At 40.7% G+C, this 18791-nt stretch overlaps 1 protein-coding gene across 2 annotated transcripts in view; it reads left to right on the top strand.

The window, feature by feature from the left end:
• Positions 1-18791, top strand: part of nbas (NBAS subunit of NRZ tethering complex) — a 269126-nt gene that overhangs the window by 41843 nt on the left and 208492 nt on the right. For both annotated transcript variants that reach the window (XM_053647154.1, XM_053647162.1), the window contains exons 10-17: positions 2945-3083; positions 3287-3352; positions 7873-8001; positions 8356-8419; positions 13139-13332; positions 16751-17011; positions 17629-17754; positions 18460-18611. In XM_053647154.1, the coding sequence (XP_053503129.1) occupies positions 2945-3083; positions 3287-3352; positions 7873-8001; positions 8356-8419; positions 13139-13332; positions 16751-17011; positions 17629-17754; positions 18460-18611 (1131 nt within the window). The remainder of the gene's footprint in view (positions 1-2944; positions 3084-3286; positions 3353-7872; positions 8002-8355; positions 8420-13138; positions 13333-16750; positions 17012-17628; positions 17755-18459; positions 18612-18791) is intronic.

An 18791-nucleotide genomic window follows, 5' to 3' on the forward strand; every position in this document is an offset into this window, starting at 1 on the left:
GTAGTAGTAGTAATAGTAGTAGTAATAATAATAGTAGTAGTAGTAGTAGTAGTAGTATTAATAATAGTAGTAGTAATAATAGTAGTAGTAGTAGTAGTAGTATTAATAATAGTAGTAGTAATAATAATAATAGTAGTAGTAGTAGTAGTAGCAGTAATAATAGTAGTAGTAGTAGTAGTAATAATAGTAGTAGTAGTATTAATAATAGTAGTAGTAGTAATAATAATAGTGCTAGTAATAATAATAATAATAATAGTAGTAGTAGTAGTAATAATAATAATAATAGTAGTAGTAATAGTGCTATTTGTGGCATGTAGAGTATATAGTGGATAGAGTGTGGATGGACGCACAGCTACAGCAGACTGATGGTGTTTAGGAGTGAACGGATCATAAATTCATTAGCTAGCCCAAGTGAAATCTGTCCTGTCCTGCGCAGTCCCATGTTGTGCAAGTCTAATTAATTAGGCTGCTCAACTCACTCAATGTATAAGCAGTTAATGATGTGCGTTTAAACAGACAAGTACTTACACCCCTGAGAGAATCTCAGTAGCTGTAATCTTCATGTCTCTAGTGATGAAACATGTCATGTTTGCCTAAGCACTTTAGCTATGAGCTGCGCTGTTCTACTAGCATCTTTGTTTGCATGGCTGTGTGTTGTGCTAGCATTAGTGTTACATAGCAGTTTTTGTGCTGAATTGTACTGTAACTTGTTCAGTGTTTTGTCATCCTGCCATATTTCTGATTCTGAAAATCTATTCAAGCTAATTAATATAACTAGTTCAAATAGTTTATACCAACAGGCCGACTGCCTCCTTGCTTCACCTGTATAGTGCAGCAAAAAAAGATGAGTAGCACGCTTCAGAGCTTCAAGGTGCTTTGCCACCGAGGAATATATGAACCAGTTGTAGTGTGTTATGTTTAATGTTTGTTTTATGTCTTTTTCTGCTTGTTGGATGTGAAGTGACTGTTATATCAACAGCCTAATGGACCTGCTTACCAACTCCTAAAGGCTCTGGGTTATTGATCAGAAGGTTGATGATGTCTTTATTGCCCACATATACATTACAGCACAGTGAAATACCTTTTTTCATCGCATATCCCAGCATGTTAGGAGGTTGGGGTCAGAACACAGGGCCAGCTATGATATGGCACTCCTGGAGCAGAGAGGGTTGCTCTATGCTCAATGGCCCAACAGTGGCAGCCCGGCAGTGCTGGGGCTTGAACCCCTGACCTTCTGATCAATAACCCAGATCCTTAACCGCCAAGCCACCACTGCCCCATCAGGTTGAGGGTTCAAGCCCAAGCACCGCCAAGCTGCCTTCTCTACTTCAGTGGAGCTGTTTCATGGCTGACCCTGCGCTCTGACCCCCACTTCCTAACAATCTGCGATATGCGAAGAAGAGAATTTCACTATTCTATAATGTATACGTGAAAAATAAAGGCGGCTGCTTCTTCTGCTTGTTTGTAGTGATTTGTCCTCTGATGGTGGTTATGTGAAATGTCCTTCGGGTGGTGTTCACCTGAATCAGCACTTCCGTGCCATGATTTGAAATTTTTGATCAAGTGAATAGTGTTTCATTTCAAACAGCTCTGGATCCATCACAGTGCACGTGCTGAGCAGAAATATGTTTATTTCTAGTTATTCTTTCGGATAAGTCATATTGAGTATGTGTAATGGATATGGGATTCAGTCCTTTTTATTATGAGATATAGGGTTTATATCATTACAAATCCTCGAGATGGAAGTGCAGCTTTAATACATAGCCTGATGATGAGCTCTCCTTCTTACCTGCATCAATTGGAGCTTCTCTTCAGTCATTCTGTCTGAGTTGTTAGATTAGACGTCCGAGGCTCCAACATCTACGGTTAAGCCTTTAGCATTTATGGTTATTGACACCTCGCTACAAAAATGTTTGGTTGATGGGAGAATGTCCAGACTGGTTTAAGCTGACAGAAAGGCCTACGGTAACTCAAATAACCACTCTTTACAACCGTGGTGTACAGAAAAGCAACATCAGGTTCCACTTCTGACCACCAGGAACAGGAATCTGAGGCTACGGCGTACAGTGCATAGGTTCCCCAAAATTAGATTGGAAAAAGACCAGATGATATTTTTCCAGTAAAATAATGTCTCAGTAATGACTTTTTTTTTTTTTTTTTTTTTTTTAATACTGATCTCGCAGGAGCATGACATATGTGAGTGAATACTTCAATAAAAGCTTTTCTCATTTCTGGTTGTATTATTTTAAAATGCGACACAGGTGTATTTAACCGTCTTGCTTATTATCCGAGATGTATCATGATCACAATTAAGGTTGAGTGATCTATCTATAATATCGATATCGTGCTAAATGATTACGTCATGCACTTTTCTGAGATATCGTTGTTATGGTGATGTTTTAAAAAAAACAAACAAATTTTTTAAACATTTTTAATAACAAATTAATTGGTACTGAACTGATGCCATTGATTTGACATTAAAATAATTAAAAAAAACCCTTAATCTTAAAGAAAAGTATTGTCAAACTCAGTTTAACGCTTTAAAAAAAAAATTTTTTTACTACTGTTTGTCAGCTAAATTATCGTGTATCATAGAAATGTCCACGAGTATCGTGATATATTTTGGTCCATTTGGTGCAGCTTTAGTATGGAGAGAGATTCAGCCTCAATGAGTGTGATTTTCTTTATATATATATATATAAAATATAATTTTATGAAATAATACAGCATAAAACTTTCCTCATATCTCTTCTTAAAGACCATGTGGCAAGGCATTTCAGAGATTTGATACTGATTTGTTTTTAATTATCCAAAAAAAAACCCTTTACGGTGAATGGTTCATGCATTCTGGCAGTCCAGTCTCTTGGGATTTTCTCTCATTTATTAATTAGTTGTGTCTTTTTGACTTAGGGACATTGAGATATTTAATATTTATCTGTGTCAGATTGCTGCTGGTGGGTGGATGCCGGTCAGACGAGGGCGCCGCCTCCATGGCCGCTCGCTGTGGCATCACGGCGTGGAGGGTGTTATCAGGCTCACCATATTATAAACAGGTCACCAGCTATGAAGATGATGTCCTTGCTGTAAGACACACACACACACACACACACACGCGCGCACTCTGTCTCTCTCATTTCACCTACTGATGGCTTCATTTCAACTTTCACAGTCGACTGATATTTCTTCTAATGTCTAATTCAGGAGAATAATCATTCTGATAATTTTAGGCATGAATGTGGTTGTTAATTAGCCCAGATGTTAATCACAGTCTCTTGGTTCTGTCCAGTCCCAGAGGAGAGGGCTTTTCCGAATGCCTGCATTTCGACTCTTTTCCAGGCAAAACAACGAACAGGTAAACAATCATCAGTCATTTTTCCTCTGCTCTCTTTCTATCTTAATCCACTCTAATGCTTAACACATTCATTAGACTTAGCTTCTGAGTATTGTCCCTGAGTGTTTTATTCCTCCTTCAACACAGCGATTTATGCTGTTATATATATATATATATATATATATATATATATATATATATATATATATATATATATATATACGTTCCTCTGTCCTGAAGTCTTTGCACTCACACTGGAGCCTCCTTCTATAAATGTTAAATAGACTTTCCATATAGAAAACTTAACTCCACCATATCAACAAATTTTTCTTGATGTCTTCATGTCTTACATGTAAGTAAATTGTAATTATATAGCACTCTTAACACAGCAAAGCTGACCAAAGTGCTGAACAGAGTAAGAAAAGTTAAATAGAAAACAGAATAAAACCAAAAAAAAAAAAAGACAGACAATAGTAAAAATTAGATTAAACCACGTGGGAGAAGAGATATGTTTTCAGCCTCTTTTTAAAATTGATAATTGAGGGTGCAAGGCGGATGTCCAGTGGCAATCGATTCCATAAACGAGGGGCGGAAACTGAAAAAGCTCAATCCCCCTTAGTTTTTAAACGGGATCGAGGGACATGCAGAAGAATCCTTTCAGAAGATCTTAAAAATGTGCTAGATGAATGTGGTGTAGGAAGATTTCTGAGATAAGAAGGAGCTTGATCATTAAGCACATTCATTCGATTAGGATTATTATACCTGAAAGCTTGGATTATGTGGAGCGTCCACCGTACAAGCCCCTTCGGATGCGCCGTTAGTATGAAAAGAAAGAATATTAGAACGAGCACGTTAACGTTAATCCTGCGATTTCAGTTACAGTCTGTGATGCTGTCAGAGCTGCTGTTTACAGAAACTGAATCAACAGCTTCTGACCAATCAGATTTGAGAATTCAGCAGCACTGTGATATAAAACATAGACGAGTACACACCCTGCAGTTACATCCATATCTACCACCTTCCCAAGTCCTGGAAATCACGTGAAATTCAACATGGCAGACAGTTTACATTGGAAAAGTTTAACTATTATACACTATACTATATGTTGACCTTTATTACGGTTTAGAAGTTAAACATTTACATATTTTTTGCGGAATTCCAGCATGGTTATCCGGCGAATTAGCTCTAGCTAGCTAAGGTTTGCTCACAGCTGTAGCTAGCTAATGGTCTTGGTGGGCTGATCGTTACAGTTTGCAAACTTCCTATATCTACTCGACCATTCTCAGAACTTTAACGAAGCTCAGTTTTATTGTATTAGTTTGTTGTAGATAAATGTGGAATCGCTCTAAACCTGACCAGTTTTGATAGATGCCGAACTATCTGGTTGCTGTATCACTCCTTCGGTCTCTTTAACAGTCTTTTTGTGATTGTTGCAGCCAAAAATGCTTGATTCTTTTTTCAGAATTTGCGTCTCAAAACACAATTGCAGGAAACTGCTTTGCACAGTAATGTTTGATGGTAAATGAGACCTTTCGGCTGTACTCGTGGTCGACGCACGTGAATCAAAGAAGGCTCTGTCTGAACGCGTGTTGTGATTACGTCACATGACGTGTCTTGGCGCAAATCTGCGGAAATTTTTAAAAATCGCAAGCTCCTCCGAATATTTCGGAGTTTGCTTGCTTTTGTGTTTATTTCTGCGAATGCAAAATCACAAAATCCTGAATGGACTGATTAAACATATCCCTTTGTTTGAAAAAAATAAATAAATATTTTAGTTACCACCAGACAGTGTTTTTTTTTTTAAATTATTTTTATAAAAAGCCTTATTTTTTTATCTTACTAACTTTGCCTGTGCTACCGTTTGAGTGGATAACAGTTTTTTTGTTTGTTTGTTTGTTTGTTGTTGTTGTTTTTTGTCAGTGCTTCTTGACAGCTCAATCTCCTGGGCTTTTCTGTCTTATTAGTAATTACACTAAAACCCACCAAGCAAAAATAATTACCTCTCAAGCACTGCACGTGAGCTCAGCTCCACTTTTCAAACTCGACTCTCGGATTTCTCCTGCACTGAAAAGTCCACTCCTTACTCTTCTGGTTGAGACTTGAAGTGGAAACTTTGAAACCTGTTCTGCTCTTGTTGATCAGTTTCCTTGAAGAACTTTGTAGAAATAATTGGCTTAACTTCTGCTTAGTGGGTTTCCAACATGTACTGATCCACCAATCCAGAAACCAAACCCAAGCCACTCTGTTACTAGGTAATTATTATAGAACAATCACTGTATACAGTATATAGTCTTGGGGGAAAAAGAAAGTACACCTTCCTTCAATTGTATGTTTTTGTTGTATCAGGGCCTAAACAACAATTGTGTGGTCTCCTCCAACTTTTACAAACAAACAGATAACCTCAACCCAAGTGACAACAAAAAAACCCACAGATTTTAACATAAAATTTTCTCCAAGAAAGTAAACCAACATTCAGAAACCAGGTGGGACAAAATATGTAAACCCTTCCTACTTCCACAATCATTAGGAGAGTAATTAGTAGCCAGCTGTTACTAATGAAATGCACAGGAATAGTTAATCATCAAAAAGTGTGACTCCCTCTATAAAAGCAGAATTTGTGACAGTTTGGTGCACTGGTGCATCATGCCAAGAAGAAAGGACATCAGCCATGACCTCAGAAAAGCAACTATTGCTGCTCATCATACTGGGAAGGCTTATAAGGCCGTCTCCAAATTCCCCATTCTACAGTGAGAAGGATTGTTTACAAATGGAGAGCCTTCAAGGCAGTTGCCAATCTTCCCAGGAGTGAGTGTCCCAGCAAATTCGGTCGAAGGTCAGAAATTTGAATGCTCAAAGATGTAAAGAAAAACCCAAGAGCTACATCATGTTAACTACAAGCCTCTGTAAGCACATTAAGTGTTTACGTTCATGACAGCACAATCAGAAAAAGACTGAACCAGTCTAGAAAAAAAGACCTTCTCTCCAAAAAGAATATGGTGACAGACTTGGTTTACAAAATTGCATCTGAACAAACCACAAATGTTCTGAAACAATATCCTTTGGACTCATGAGGCCAAGGTGGAAACCAAACACAGCGTATCACCACCTCACACCACCGAAAACCTCGTAACAACTGTGTAGCATGGTGGTGGAGGGGTGATGTTTTGGGCTTGTTTTGCAGCCACAGGACCTGGGGAAACCTGCAGCCATTGAGACAACCATGAACTCCAGAATATTCTTGAGACAGATGTCAGGCCATCTGTCCAGCAGCTTAAGCTGGGCTCAAATTGGGTCATGCAGCAGGACAATGATCCCAAACACCCCATCAATCCGACATCCGAATGGCTAAAGAAGAAAAATGAAATCAAGGTGTTGTAATGGCCGAGTCAAAGTCTAGACTTCAACCCCATTGAGATGCTTCGGAGGGATCTTAAGAGAGCTGTGCATAAACGAATGCCCTCACATCAATGAACCGAAGCAATGTTGTAAAGTAGAGTGGGCCGACATTTTCCAAAAGGATTTGAGAGATTGTCACATGCCTTTCATTGTGCGCAATCCAGCCAAGAAGCAGAGGCGTCTCAACAATCAGTATGAGCGGGCAAGAGGCGGAGAAGCCATCTGACCGGCCGTATCTTCTGAGTCTTCAATTTTCACCTCCTGCACAAACTTGGGAATGGGAGCAAATGGCGCAATGCTGTCCACTCATATATGCAGGTTTAGACGTACAATTCCTCCCGAGTTTTATGGGTTTCCTGGACCGACCCCTAAATTGAATTGTACGACATCAGATCTACATACTTTTGGATTGAAAGTCCCCACGAAATGCCATCTTACTTGTGAATTGAGTCCGTATGTTGTCCGATTTCCTTCTGAAAGCGGAAGTGGTGTGTTGAAGTGCTTAACTGACTTCCACAACAGCCAATAGCGTTCGAGATACATCACCGATCTCCAAACAAACCTGACAGTAGCTTAAAAAGCTAAATGTGGAGAACAGCGAAGAGTTTAGCGAGCCTTCTGTTGGGGGGAAGCGACAGAAACGTGTTCTCACGCAGTCTGAGGAGCCCCAGATTGGTAAAACAACCCCGAGACGCCCGCCACATAAACATGAGCCGTTTTCGGTTGGAAAAGGGAACAGTGTGCATGAAGAGCTGTGTTTTCCTGCTAATGAATTTCTACTGTAGAGCAAGACTCGCCTCCAGGGGCGGGGCATACTTGTTCTAGAGAGCATTTAATTGGACGATCACGAAGTTTCGACTAGGTACGAGTCGTTGAAGTTTTTGGATTGCTTTCTTGGAATTGGTGGAGTGTAAAATTAAAATGCGAATTTCTTCAGAACTATTTTTTTTTGTTGTTGTTGTTGTTTTCAGATATTGTAAGGTACTCGTTTTGATTTCAGAGGCACTTTAAAGGCAATTTAAAATAAATGTTTACAGAAGCTTCTATGAAGATGATTAGCATTTGGATCATTTGTATTGCAGATGTTAGTCTGGGTTACTGAACTCATGGGAATCTTAAGGACTTGTGTGTATGTATGTGTGTAGGACGGTGTGTACAGGATGAGTGTGTCTCCCGATGGAGCGATGTTGGCTGTCATCCATTTTTCGGGCGCTCTCAGTGTGTGGGACATTCCATCGCTCAAACAGAGGAGCAGCTGGAAGCAGGAAGAGCAGGTAGAGCCTCAGACCTGTGTGTGTGTGTGTGTGTGTGTGTGTGTGTGTGTGTGTGTGTGTGTGTCAGTCACACTATGTCACTTTCTTTCTTTCTTGTTTTTTCCTTCCTTCTTTCCATCCTTCCTTCCTGTGCTGTATTTCCTGTTCTTTTACTTCGTTTTCCATTCCAATTATTATTCCATCCTTCCTGTCCTTTATTTCCTGTTTTATTTCTTTTTTCTTTTTCTGTTGCAATTCTTTCGTCCAATCATCCTGTCTGTCTCTGTCTTCCTGTCTTCCTTCCTCCCACCCACCCACCCACCCACCCACATCATTTCCTTTTTCCGCTCTAATTTCTTTCTTCTCTCTCTGCAGCCTGGCTTTGAGGAGATTAATCCGGAGTGGAAGACCTCACTAGAGAAGAGAAAGAAAATCAGAGGTAACGGACGGTGATTTCAGATAACGTTTCATTAACACATTATTAGAAGCAGAACACACACGCGCACGCATAATGTGCACCAGTGTAGGATGGATGGAAATTACACTTACAATATATTTTTTAAAATTTCCATATTGTCATTTTTCAGCAGCATTTCTGCGCTCAGCACATTTCACTCAGCAGGAGCATTCACACCTAAAGCACAATGTGTACTATTAAATAACGGACGGCTCGCATGTTTCTCCTCACCATAACGTACCTTTTAATATGCTCACACACACACACACACACACACACACACACACACTGAAACCACTGTGTGATGTCAGACGAACGGTGAAGGAGAGAACGGAGCGTTTTAATAAAACCCCTCGTTCTGATGGCAGAGGTGTTAAATTCACACCATGACATTTTGATTGGAGGTTTTATATTGAGCATTTTCATAATGCAGCTCCAGCACTTGCACGCTTCCTCCCTCGCTCTCTCTCTCTCTCTCTCACACACTTACGCTCTCTCTCTCTCACTCTCTCTCTCACTCTCTCTCTCTCTCTCTCACTCTTTCTCTCTCGCACTCGCTCGCTCTCTCTCTCTCTCTCTCACACACTTACGCTCTCTCTCTCACTCTCTCTCTCACTCTCTCTCTCTCTCTCACTCTTTCTCTCTCGCACTCGCTCGCTCTCTCTCTCTCTCTCTCTCTCACACTTATGCTCTCTCTCACTCTTTCTCTCTCGCACTCTCTCTCTCTCTCTCTCTCTCTCTCTCACACTTGCGCTCTCTCTCTCACTCTTTCTCTCTCGCACTCTCTCTCTCTCTCTCTCTCTCTCACACTTGCGCTCTCTCTCTCTCACTCTTTCTCTCTCGCACTCTCTCTCTCTCTCTCTCTCTCTCTCTCTCTCTCTCTCTCTCTGGTTGGAGTGTGAACTGAAAGCATACACTTGAGCAGTACTTTACTCCTAACTCAAAAGCAGATGAGTGCTTCGCTATAAGCGCGCAAGCGGAGTGCCGAAACATCTTTTAGATCATAACTGCCTCCGTGTTTATTTTCTGCTCTCCTGCCTCGACTAGTACACAATGATTCCTTTTTCTCGCACTCCTTTTTCTGCCTTTTATGTCCTTTATTTGTTTTTGAACTCTCTATTCTTTCTAAACTTTTGTTAACACCACACGAGAGCCGTGACAAGGAAGTGAATAAGTTGAAGACTCTAGTATTTTGTTCATTATGTTGGTACTCGATGTGTTCCTATCCTACTCCTGATATAAATGCACCTAATAGGCAATGAAACGATAATGAAACAATACACCCCGTGTAGTGTTTGAGTCACGAGCCATTCAGGATTCGCATAAACACGGATAACTTAAAGGAAGAAGGCCTCGTGACGTCAATCATGTGCTGGTTTATTACTTTTGATCAAAAAACATCATCGGTCTGTTGCTATGTTTCCCTGAATCATAGTCTGTCTAATAGAGGTGTAATGATTGGACGATTTGGATCGATCGACAGCGATTGAAATGAACCAAGGTGAGAAGAATATATTGATTATTATCGAATAAGGACAGGCAACTGGTGTATAATTTTTTTTATTTTTTTTTCATGTTTTTAATCTGGTGTGTAAATATGATGATGTAAAAGATGATTTGCTCAGAACACAGATACTTAAAATAGAGCTTCTGTACCTCATCATTAGTGAATTAAATGTAAGCCTACACTATATTTTTAACAATTATGTTTGACAGGTGGAATGTGTGTGTGTGGGTGGGGGGATGGGGGGGACAACCAAATATATGGTGTTTTGGAACTGAAGTCAGAGACATGTTAACACCTGGAACAATTTTTAAATTGTACCTTTTTCATAAAAAACCAAACAAACTTCTGTTACTTTCGGCCAGCTACTAAAATCAGTACTTTTGCAACGTATGCGTTTTTATTTCCCCAAAAGTAAACCGGCTGCTGCACATACTGTACATACAATGCATATTCAGCGCTTGGACTCGACTCCAGTCCTTTTATCTCCTTTATCCCCACACCTGGCCGTGAAACTGCTCATCAGTCGTTAGTCCAGTTACTTTTGCGCATGTGCAATCAGAGGGACTCATTCTTAAACGGTTAATGCAGTATTTTTGTTAAACCCCTTGAATTAAAGCTGAAAGTCTACACTTCAATCACATCTCAACCGCGTCATTTCAAATCCACTGCGGTGACGTACAAAGGCGAACTTATGAAAGTTGTGTTGCTGTCCCAATACTTATGGACCTGACTGTACACCAGGGGGCGCCAAAGGCCGTTTGACGCGTCCGCACAACGCGCATCTGAAATTAACATTCGACTTAGTAACGTGCCATCAACAAGGTCAAGACTAAAGACAAATTGCGAGTTCTGTAACATGGATAACGTGTTAATAACTGAAATAGTAAACGAGTAAATAAAGACTCCCATGTCAGAACAGGTCCATGGTGTTTTACTTCTTTGTATAAAAGTTGAAATGTTCGATTTTTCTTGCGGTCTACTGCTCACATTTTACAAACTTGCTCTTGTTCTGTTACACAATTTATCAAAAATGAAAGCAGATTTGGATTTCAAAAGAATGAGATAATTGGGCGTAACGTAAAGATCATATGCTTTTGCGTATGATCACTTATGGAAAAAGGTAATTAGCACCACTAGTCGTTTTTGACACGACAAACTATTATTATTATTATTATTATTATTAGTAGTAGTAGTAGTAGTAGTAGTATTATTTTACTCTTTGAGCCCATCCAGCTTGTCCCCACCCATGAACACAACGTGGTGGTTCAAGTCGAGTTAGCATGCTAACCGAGTTAGCATTAGCAAGGATCGTCATGACCTCACTTTCGAGCGCACAATAAAACACTCTAAAATCCAGCTGATCATGATTTATGAGAACGGTCACAAGCAGAAAGTCGCTGTCCATTTTTTTCTTTCTTTCTTTTCTTCTTCGTATTAAGTGGTATGAGCATGTTAGCAGAGTGCGGAGCGAAGGAGTGTGATGGAGTATCTATAAAATGACGGCCATGTAAACACAAACCTGCATTTGGACTGTGATAGTTTTCCATAAGGGTTTTCTCAGCCATGTAATATTCATTCATTTATTTATTTATTTAAATCACATTTTATTTATATTTTGTCCCTTTATTCATTTTAGTATGGGGGGGGGGGAAGTCAAGTATTGCAGCTTTAAGTGAATATTGTGTAGATTCGTGAGATAATCCCAGTGAAATCCATTTTAGTTCCAGATTAAAAACACCAAAAAATCTGGAAGTGTTCAAGGGGGTGAATAATTGTGTTAATTTAAGCATTAAATGCTTAAAATGCGTGATTAGACGGACTGTTCATGGGCGGCTGTGGCTCAGGTGGTAGAGCGGGTCGTCCACTAATCGTAGGGCTGGCGGCTGGCCGGATTCCCGGCCCACATGACTCCACAGGCCGAAGTGTCTTTGGGCAAGACACTGAACCCCAAGTTGCTCCCGATGGCAAGTTAGCGCCTTGCATGGCAGCTCTGCTACCGTTGGGGTCTGTGTGAATGGGTGAATGATCACCAGCACTTTGTAGAACCGCTAAGAAAAAAAACGCGCTATATAGGTGCAGATTAAAATTAAAAATGGGCTGCATTTGGTTGGTACATCGTGCTCTTGGTGTGCTTGTGACATTCGAGAAACCATTTCTGTGTACATGTGGTTACTGGGTTTCCACCTTGACTGAGTTATGTATTTAATAAAACTCCCTTGACTGAGCACCTTTCACTCGAAATAATGGTAAGCAGTGAAGTGCGAGAGAAAAACAGTTGTTAGTTGGTAGAATTGACGCATTTTTCATGGCGGTATTTTAGCCATTGCCTGTACTACTAAAGTGGTAATAAAGTAAAAACTTTATTTACCTCACAACTCGTGGCTCATTCCGGGTCTCTCAGCATTTTAAAGCATTAGACGTGTTCGAAAGCTTTACTAGAAATTTGAGACGATCGTTTCCTAATGATCCCGCTTATCCTTTTGTTCTCATTTCGTTTTTCTTTTGCTTCCGTTATCTGGCTGTTTCGCTCACGTTTCGGTCTTGGTACAAAGGAGCACTTTGTATCCAATCACAGCATTTGATTGATGTGAGATGAGAGGTGAAGCCTGAGAAGGTGGGAGTGTTTTAGAATAAAAGACTAATCCTTGGTCTCGGTTCTTTTGATAGTGAAACGTTTAACTCGGATTATTTTGTGGTAATAGAGGATTGGTAATGTCTGGTAAGAGTGTTAGTCAAAAAAGTGTTTATAACTCTCTCTCTCTGTCTCTCTCGGGTTCTCTCTCTGTCTATGTCTCTCTCTCTGTGTCTCTGTCTCTCTCTGTGTCTCTGTCTCTCTCTGTGTCTCTGTCTCTCTCTCTTTCTCTCTCTCTCTCTCTTTCTCTCTCTCTCTGTCTCTGTCTCTGTCTCTCTCTCTCTGTCTCTCTCTCTCTCTGTGTCTCTCTCTCTCTCTCTCTCTCTCTCTCTCTCTCTCTCTCTCTGTGTCTCTCTCTCACTCTCGGGTTCTCTCTCTGTCTATGTCTCTCTCTCGGTCTCTCTCTCTCGGTCTGTCTGTCTCTCTCTCTGTGTCTCGGTCTCTCTCTCTCTCTCTCTCTCTCGGTCTGTCTCTCTCTGTGTTTCGGTCTCTCTCTCTCTCTCTCTCTCTCTCTTTTCGTCTCTCTCACTCTCTCTTTGTCTATCTCTCACTCTGTGTGTAGATAAAGAGCAGTATCAGTCTCTGATGGACGTGGGATGGTGGAGCGATCAGGCTCTGATTCTGGCCCGCTGTTCCGGTTCTCTCACCGTCTCCTCCGTCCGAGCTCTCACCAATCTCCTGGGGAAATCGTGTGAATGGTTCGAGCCCTCACCCCGAGTCACATCGGCTCACGATGGCGGGTTTCTCAGCCTGGAGGTACGGCTATGTGTGTGTTTCAACACACTTAATTACACTTACTCAACTCGTTTAATTGCTCAAATACTGTTCCTACTTCTGCCAACAACATTCATTTTAAATTCAACACCTCTACCACGATTACTGTCACTGTTTCTCTAGTCTAACTACTATCACAGTGTTACTAGTGTATTATTGCTACATCTACTCCTACCTTTACTACCACTATTACTACTAGTGGTAACACTATACCACAACTATTCCTGCTTGTTGTGCTACTACTACTACTGCTGCTGTTCTACTGCTGTAGTACTACAACTGTTCCTACCTGTATCACTGTAGCTACCATTACTACTGACTACTACTAATATTACTGCAGGAGCTGGTAGCTCAGTGGTTAAGGCATTGGCCTATGTACTATTATAAGTCATGAGTTTTTTATTAGAGATGCACCGATACTAAATTCCTCAGCCGATACCGATAACCGATTATTCAGAGTGATATCGGCCGACACCGATAACCGATAGTTCTGCCTTTTACGCCTTCTTTTAAATGAATAATAATTAATTCCACAATTCTGAAGGAAATGCAAATCAAAACTTGATTCTCTCCATTTCAGCAAGTTGTTTGACAGTAAACTGGTCTCATACACAGAAACCACATTACTCACATTAACACTGACACATGAACTACATTCTGAAGATTAAAGTAAGATTTCTTCACTTATTGAATGTTATTAATTCATATTAACATTGACTGAATTCTAAAAAACCTCCTGTTAGTCTCACATTCACTCTCCACAAACACAAGCATTTCTACTTCATCATTGACATCAAACTGCTAATATATAATATCAATTTTTTATATATTAACATTAAATGGATATGAAATATACTACTCTACAAATATATTTTTCTGTGCTATATATATATATACTTTTTGTCAACTCATCTTCATTTAAGTCTTTCAACGGTGTACTGGCGCTCTAATTCATTATAAGCGCAGCGCTTACAGAATCTGCAAAATGTTCATGATTAAAAAAAAAAAGAGAGAGAGATCACAAATATTTCAGTGTTTTTTTTGTTTTTCTTTATTTAGTACTTCCCTGAATAAGCTCTTTCTATAAGATGTTTAGATTATTTTGTTTAAAGATCTTCTTTTTTCATTTAGTACTGCTCCTCAGAAGCTATTTAAGATAGTTCCATGTTACCCAGAAGACAAGATAATAATTTACACCGAACATCCTGTTAAAAAAAGTTTAGGCCCTGTTTACACTAGTGCGTTTTTAAAATGAAAACGATCCTCATCCACAACCGAAAACGCACACGGTCACATGACCATCCATGCACACTGGGCATGCGCATTAAAGCGTAAACAGGAAGTTGGTTGCGAGTCACCGGCAGGCACAACAAACCGGCTTTCCACGTATGGCTTGCGCCGCTTGAAACGAGATTTGTTGCCGATCGCTCTAATCGTAGCTCGGCTCTTGCGCATGTAGGCAGCTGCAGTATTATAAAATACAGAATTTAACTGTACAATGGCTGCTAAGAATGACGACAAAGCCAGCAAAGCTTGCAGTTCAGTCTCCGTGTTGTTGTATACGATCAAGGTAGCGTAATGGTCATATGGTAGGTGCTTGACGAATCAGGGAAGGATACGCAATGATCCAGAAGACCCAATCACGAGCGAATGTGGGCGAAGCCACGCCTTCATTTTCTAAAGTCTTCGTTTCGGTCCGTTTCCACTGAAACGCGAGCCCGGAGTTTTCAAACCAAAAACGGGGTCTACGACGTTTCCGAAGTCTGTTTTCAAGCGTCAAAAACGCCAGAGTAGTGTCGACGACATGCGTAACCGTAGCGAAAGTTGTGCGTTTTAAAAACGAAAACGCTCCAGTGTAAACAGGGCCATAATGTATCGTGTTGCCTTCTTGAGCATCAGTGAATGTTTGCACCTTTTGTAACAGTCGTGTACGAGTCCCTCAGTCGTCCTCAGTGTGAAAAGATGGATCTCAGCATCATATAGCCGCTGTTGGAAAGGGCTCAAATACGGAGAAGATGCTGGAAAAGTAAAGAATGTGCAGGACCTGGACAGTGGGCAGTTTAACTGCTCGGGACAAACAAGGGACTCATGAACAACTATCAGTATTGCTGCTACTCAAATGGAAATGAGCAACCGTAGTGATTTGAATAAAAGCAGTACTATTATTATTATTATTATTATTATTATTAATATTATTAATAATAATAACGTTTGCAATGAGTATGATGAGGTGAGTGTCTCACTGTCAGTCATTCCGAGACTGGGTATGCAGCTGTGTATTTTTCTGAGGCTTTTCATTTGTTTGAAGAACTGTCTTGTATTGACTTGAACTTTCCCACGGGGACGAAATCTACACTCTACAAGACGGCAGGCTTTTGTAATAAACGATCATGTTATTGTCGGATTGCGCTAACTTTTTTTAAAATTTTTTTTATTAAAGATAATATTACACTTGTAAATATCTGTGAAGGTAAAAGAAAGAAAGAAAAAAAAAACCCCGCCCTCCCCGAGCAGCCATAACTGCTGCCACACTTATCTTCCTACGAACAGTTTTTCCGGGCATTTGATCCGACTCCACTGTGAATAGCTTGATTTGGTTAAGGTCAGGCGACGGGAAAGGACATTCAATTTTAGACAGCGCCGAGTTCTTCCTCTCTCTCCAGTTACTGTATGTCTCCCACAGCTTAGAGGTGTACCTGGGGTTGTTGGAAAAATCCAACCTTGCTCAGCAGATGTAAATGAAAGGCAAGATGTCCTCAGACTTTTAACAGTCCTGGGTAAATTATGGATCGAAAGCCGCAGGCATATGGGATTGCTGGATGCTGTGCACACCTGTTATGTTGGGGAAGAGAGACAAAAATGGACAGATGGAGTATGGAGACGTGCCTGTGTGTGTGTGTGTGTGGTAAAAATGTGTTCTCCCCCTCGGCAGGTTCTTTTTCATCACACCTCTCGTAAAGGAAGTGATGCGCCTCTGATATCCTGCTTTTATCTGCAGGCTGTCTTCATAAAGCCGCTTCATATCCCCGCATCCTCTTAAAAAAATACCTACGCTCTTATCTTCTTTTATTATATCTTGCATATCTCTGTGTGTGTTGGCCTTTTTTGTGCAGGATGGCTGTGAAAAAGAATGGAGCTTGAGGGGAGGAATGAGTGATGGAGAGTGGCGAAAGAACAGTGTGTGTGTGTGTGTGTGAGAGAGAGAGTGTTTTTATTGCTGATGCATGCTTTACTGAGGGTTTTTTCTAATGATTGGAAATAGCTGTAAAATGCAGAATGGGCGAGATTTGTACAAGTGAGGTGTTTTTTTGTTTTTTTGTTTTTTTTTTTTTTTTAAATTTTGGTTTGTTTATTGTTCATCTTGCAAAGGACGATTTAAGACTCATTCTCTGTCCCTCAGTGTGAGATTAAACTGGCTCCGAAGCGTTCACGCCTGGAGAGCAGCGCCTCCGGCGAGGACGACGACGCCGAGGAAGACTCTGATTCTGACGAGGAGTCGTCCGCGAAGGCACGTTACTTCGGTTACGTGAAGCAGGGCCTGTACTACGTGACCGAGATGGAGCGCTTCGCTCCTCCGAGGAAGAGACCACGCACCGTCCTGAAAAACTACAGACTGCTCAGCTTGAGGTCTACCACGCCTGAGGAGCTCTACCAGAGGAAGGTGAGGTGGGCGGGGACCCGTGTCTGAGTTTGTACATTAGCAGATGATCGACATGACTTTTCGTCGTTCAGGTGTCGCCCATGTGGTCCTGTTGCTCTTTCAGACACAGCATATCGACCAGGCTGGAGATTGTTGTGAGATTTTATTAATTTTTTTTTCTGGAGCAGAACTCACCAAGGATAATCAGCCGAGCGCAACAACTCGATATGTTATTCGTTCGTTTGTTTTCTCGGGTTAAGTGAAAACGGATAAGGTAGTAGTTAAACAGGTGGGTGAAAGAGAACCGGTCTCGGCACGCTGCCCTTGTTAGTAGTCCTGTCAGAAAAGCGGGCGCAGCATAGCTCATCGATGCCTATCAGAACACACAATACCCCATTAACGCACTACAGGACAGCTTCAGAGTCTAACAGGATGTCGAGTGGCCTGTGAATATTGAAAGGCTCTGTGGTTTTGGTCCCCACAGTGATTTGTGAGTGCAGAAGCTTTTATTGTGGCTGGACGAACAGAGGTGATAATGCTTTGTTTACGACACAGCGACTTAATGAGGAGCCATGGGAGCTGGGCAGAGACATTAACCTGCCTCTCTCTCTCTCTCTCTCTCTCTCGTGTGTGTGCAGATTGATAATGAGGAATATGGGGAAGCTTTGTCTTTGGCACACGTCTATGGACTGGACTCAGATTTGGTGTATCAGAGGCAGTGGAGGAAGTCGTCGGTCAGCATTGCCTCTATACAGGACTATCTGGTAAGTAAGAAGGTGAACAACAAAGTCCACTATCCAAAACTGGCTTTATTTCAGCAGTCATGCTTTATTGATGCTACAGCGCTGTCGAATTCTCAAACCGGATTGGCGTTCTGTGATTCACGTCACATACACTTGTCTTAAGATGTTTTTTTTTAAATTATTATTATTATTATTATAACAACTTACACAAGGACTTGTATGGCAAGCATTTTTTTATGAAAACATAGACGTTCCACAACATTAAAACGTAACTGTAAATTGATGAGAAGTATGACGAGACGTGTCGTTCCTAGTAGAGTTGGCCGACTGCTGTAGTATAAGAGGAATAAAACGCTTCAGGACACACTGTTATTGGTAAATAATCACCTTTATGTTGGGGCACACCAACAAGTCTAAGCCATTGGATCACATAAGTTAAAAAAAAAAAATAATGTTCTCCACACATCAGATGTCAGATTCAACCATTCAGGACCAATCAGCATCTCTTAACTGTTTACTGTAATTGTTTTTGTTCTCTGGTTTGTCTCACTGCGGTTTATATATATATATATATATATATAAAAATATCTAAATGTTAAATCTGTAAAAGACTTTTGGATCTTGTCCATTTGTAAATTTAGGTCAAACAAATCATACAGTGGTTCTATTTCTATTGCTTTTTTAATTAAAAAAAAAACAAACAAAAAACTTTGTGTGTGTCTTTAGAGTAAGATAAAGAAGCGCTCCTGGGTGCTACACGAGTGTGTCGAGAGGGTTCCAGAGAACGTGGATGCTGCCAAGGAGCTCTTACAGTACGGTCTGAAAGGAACCGACCTAGAGGCCCTTATCGCTATTGGCAACGGAGAGGATGGAGGCAGGTGTGTGCCTCTCGCATACACACACAAACACAATCCAATTTGTGTCTTCATGCCAGGGCTAATTAAAAAAAAAATTGTGCTCTAATTCACTTATGCATGTACAGTGGTTCTAAAGTCCATCCCTAACAGGGTGCTAATAAACCCATGATGCACTGGGCTTAATAACAGTCACGATAAATG

Source organism: Ictalurus furcatus, chromosome 2 (assembly GCF_023375685.1).
Source record: "Ictalurus furcatus strain D&B chromosome 2, Billie_1.0, whole genome shotgun sequence".
NCBI lineage: Eukaryota > Metazoa > Chordata > Actinopteri > Siluriformes > Ictaluridae > Ictalurus > Ictalurus furcatus.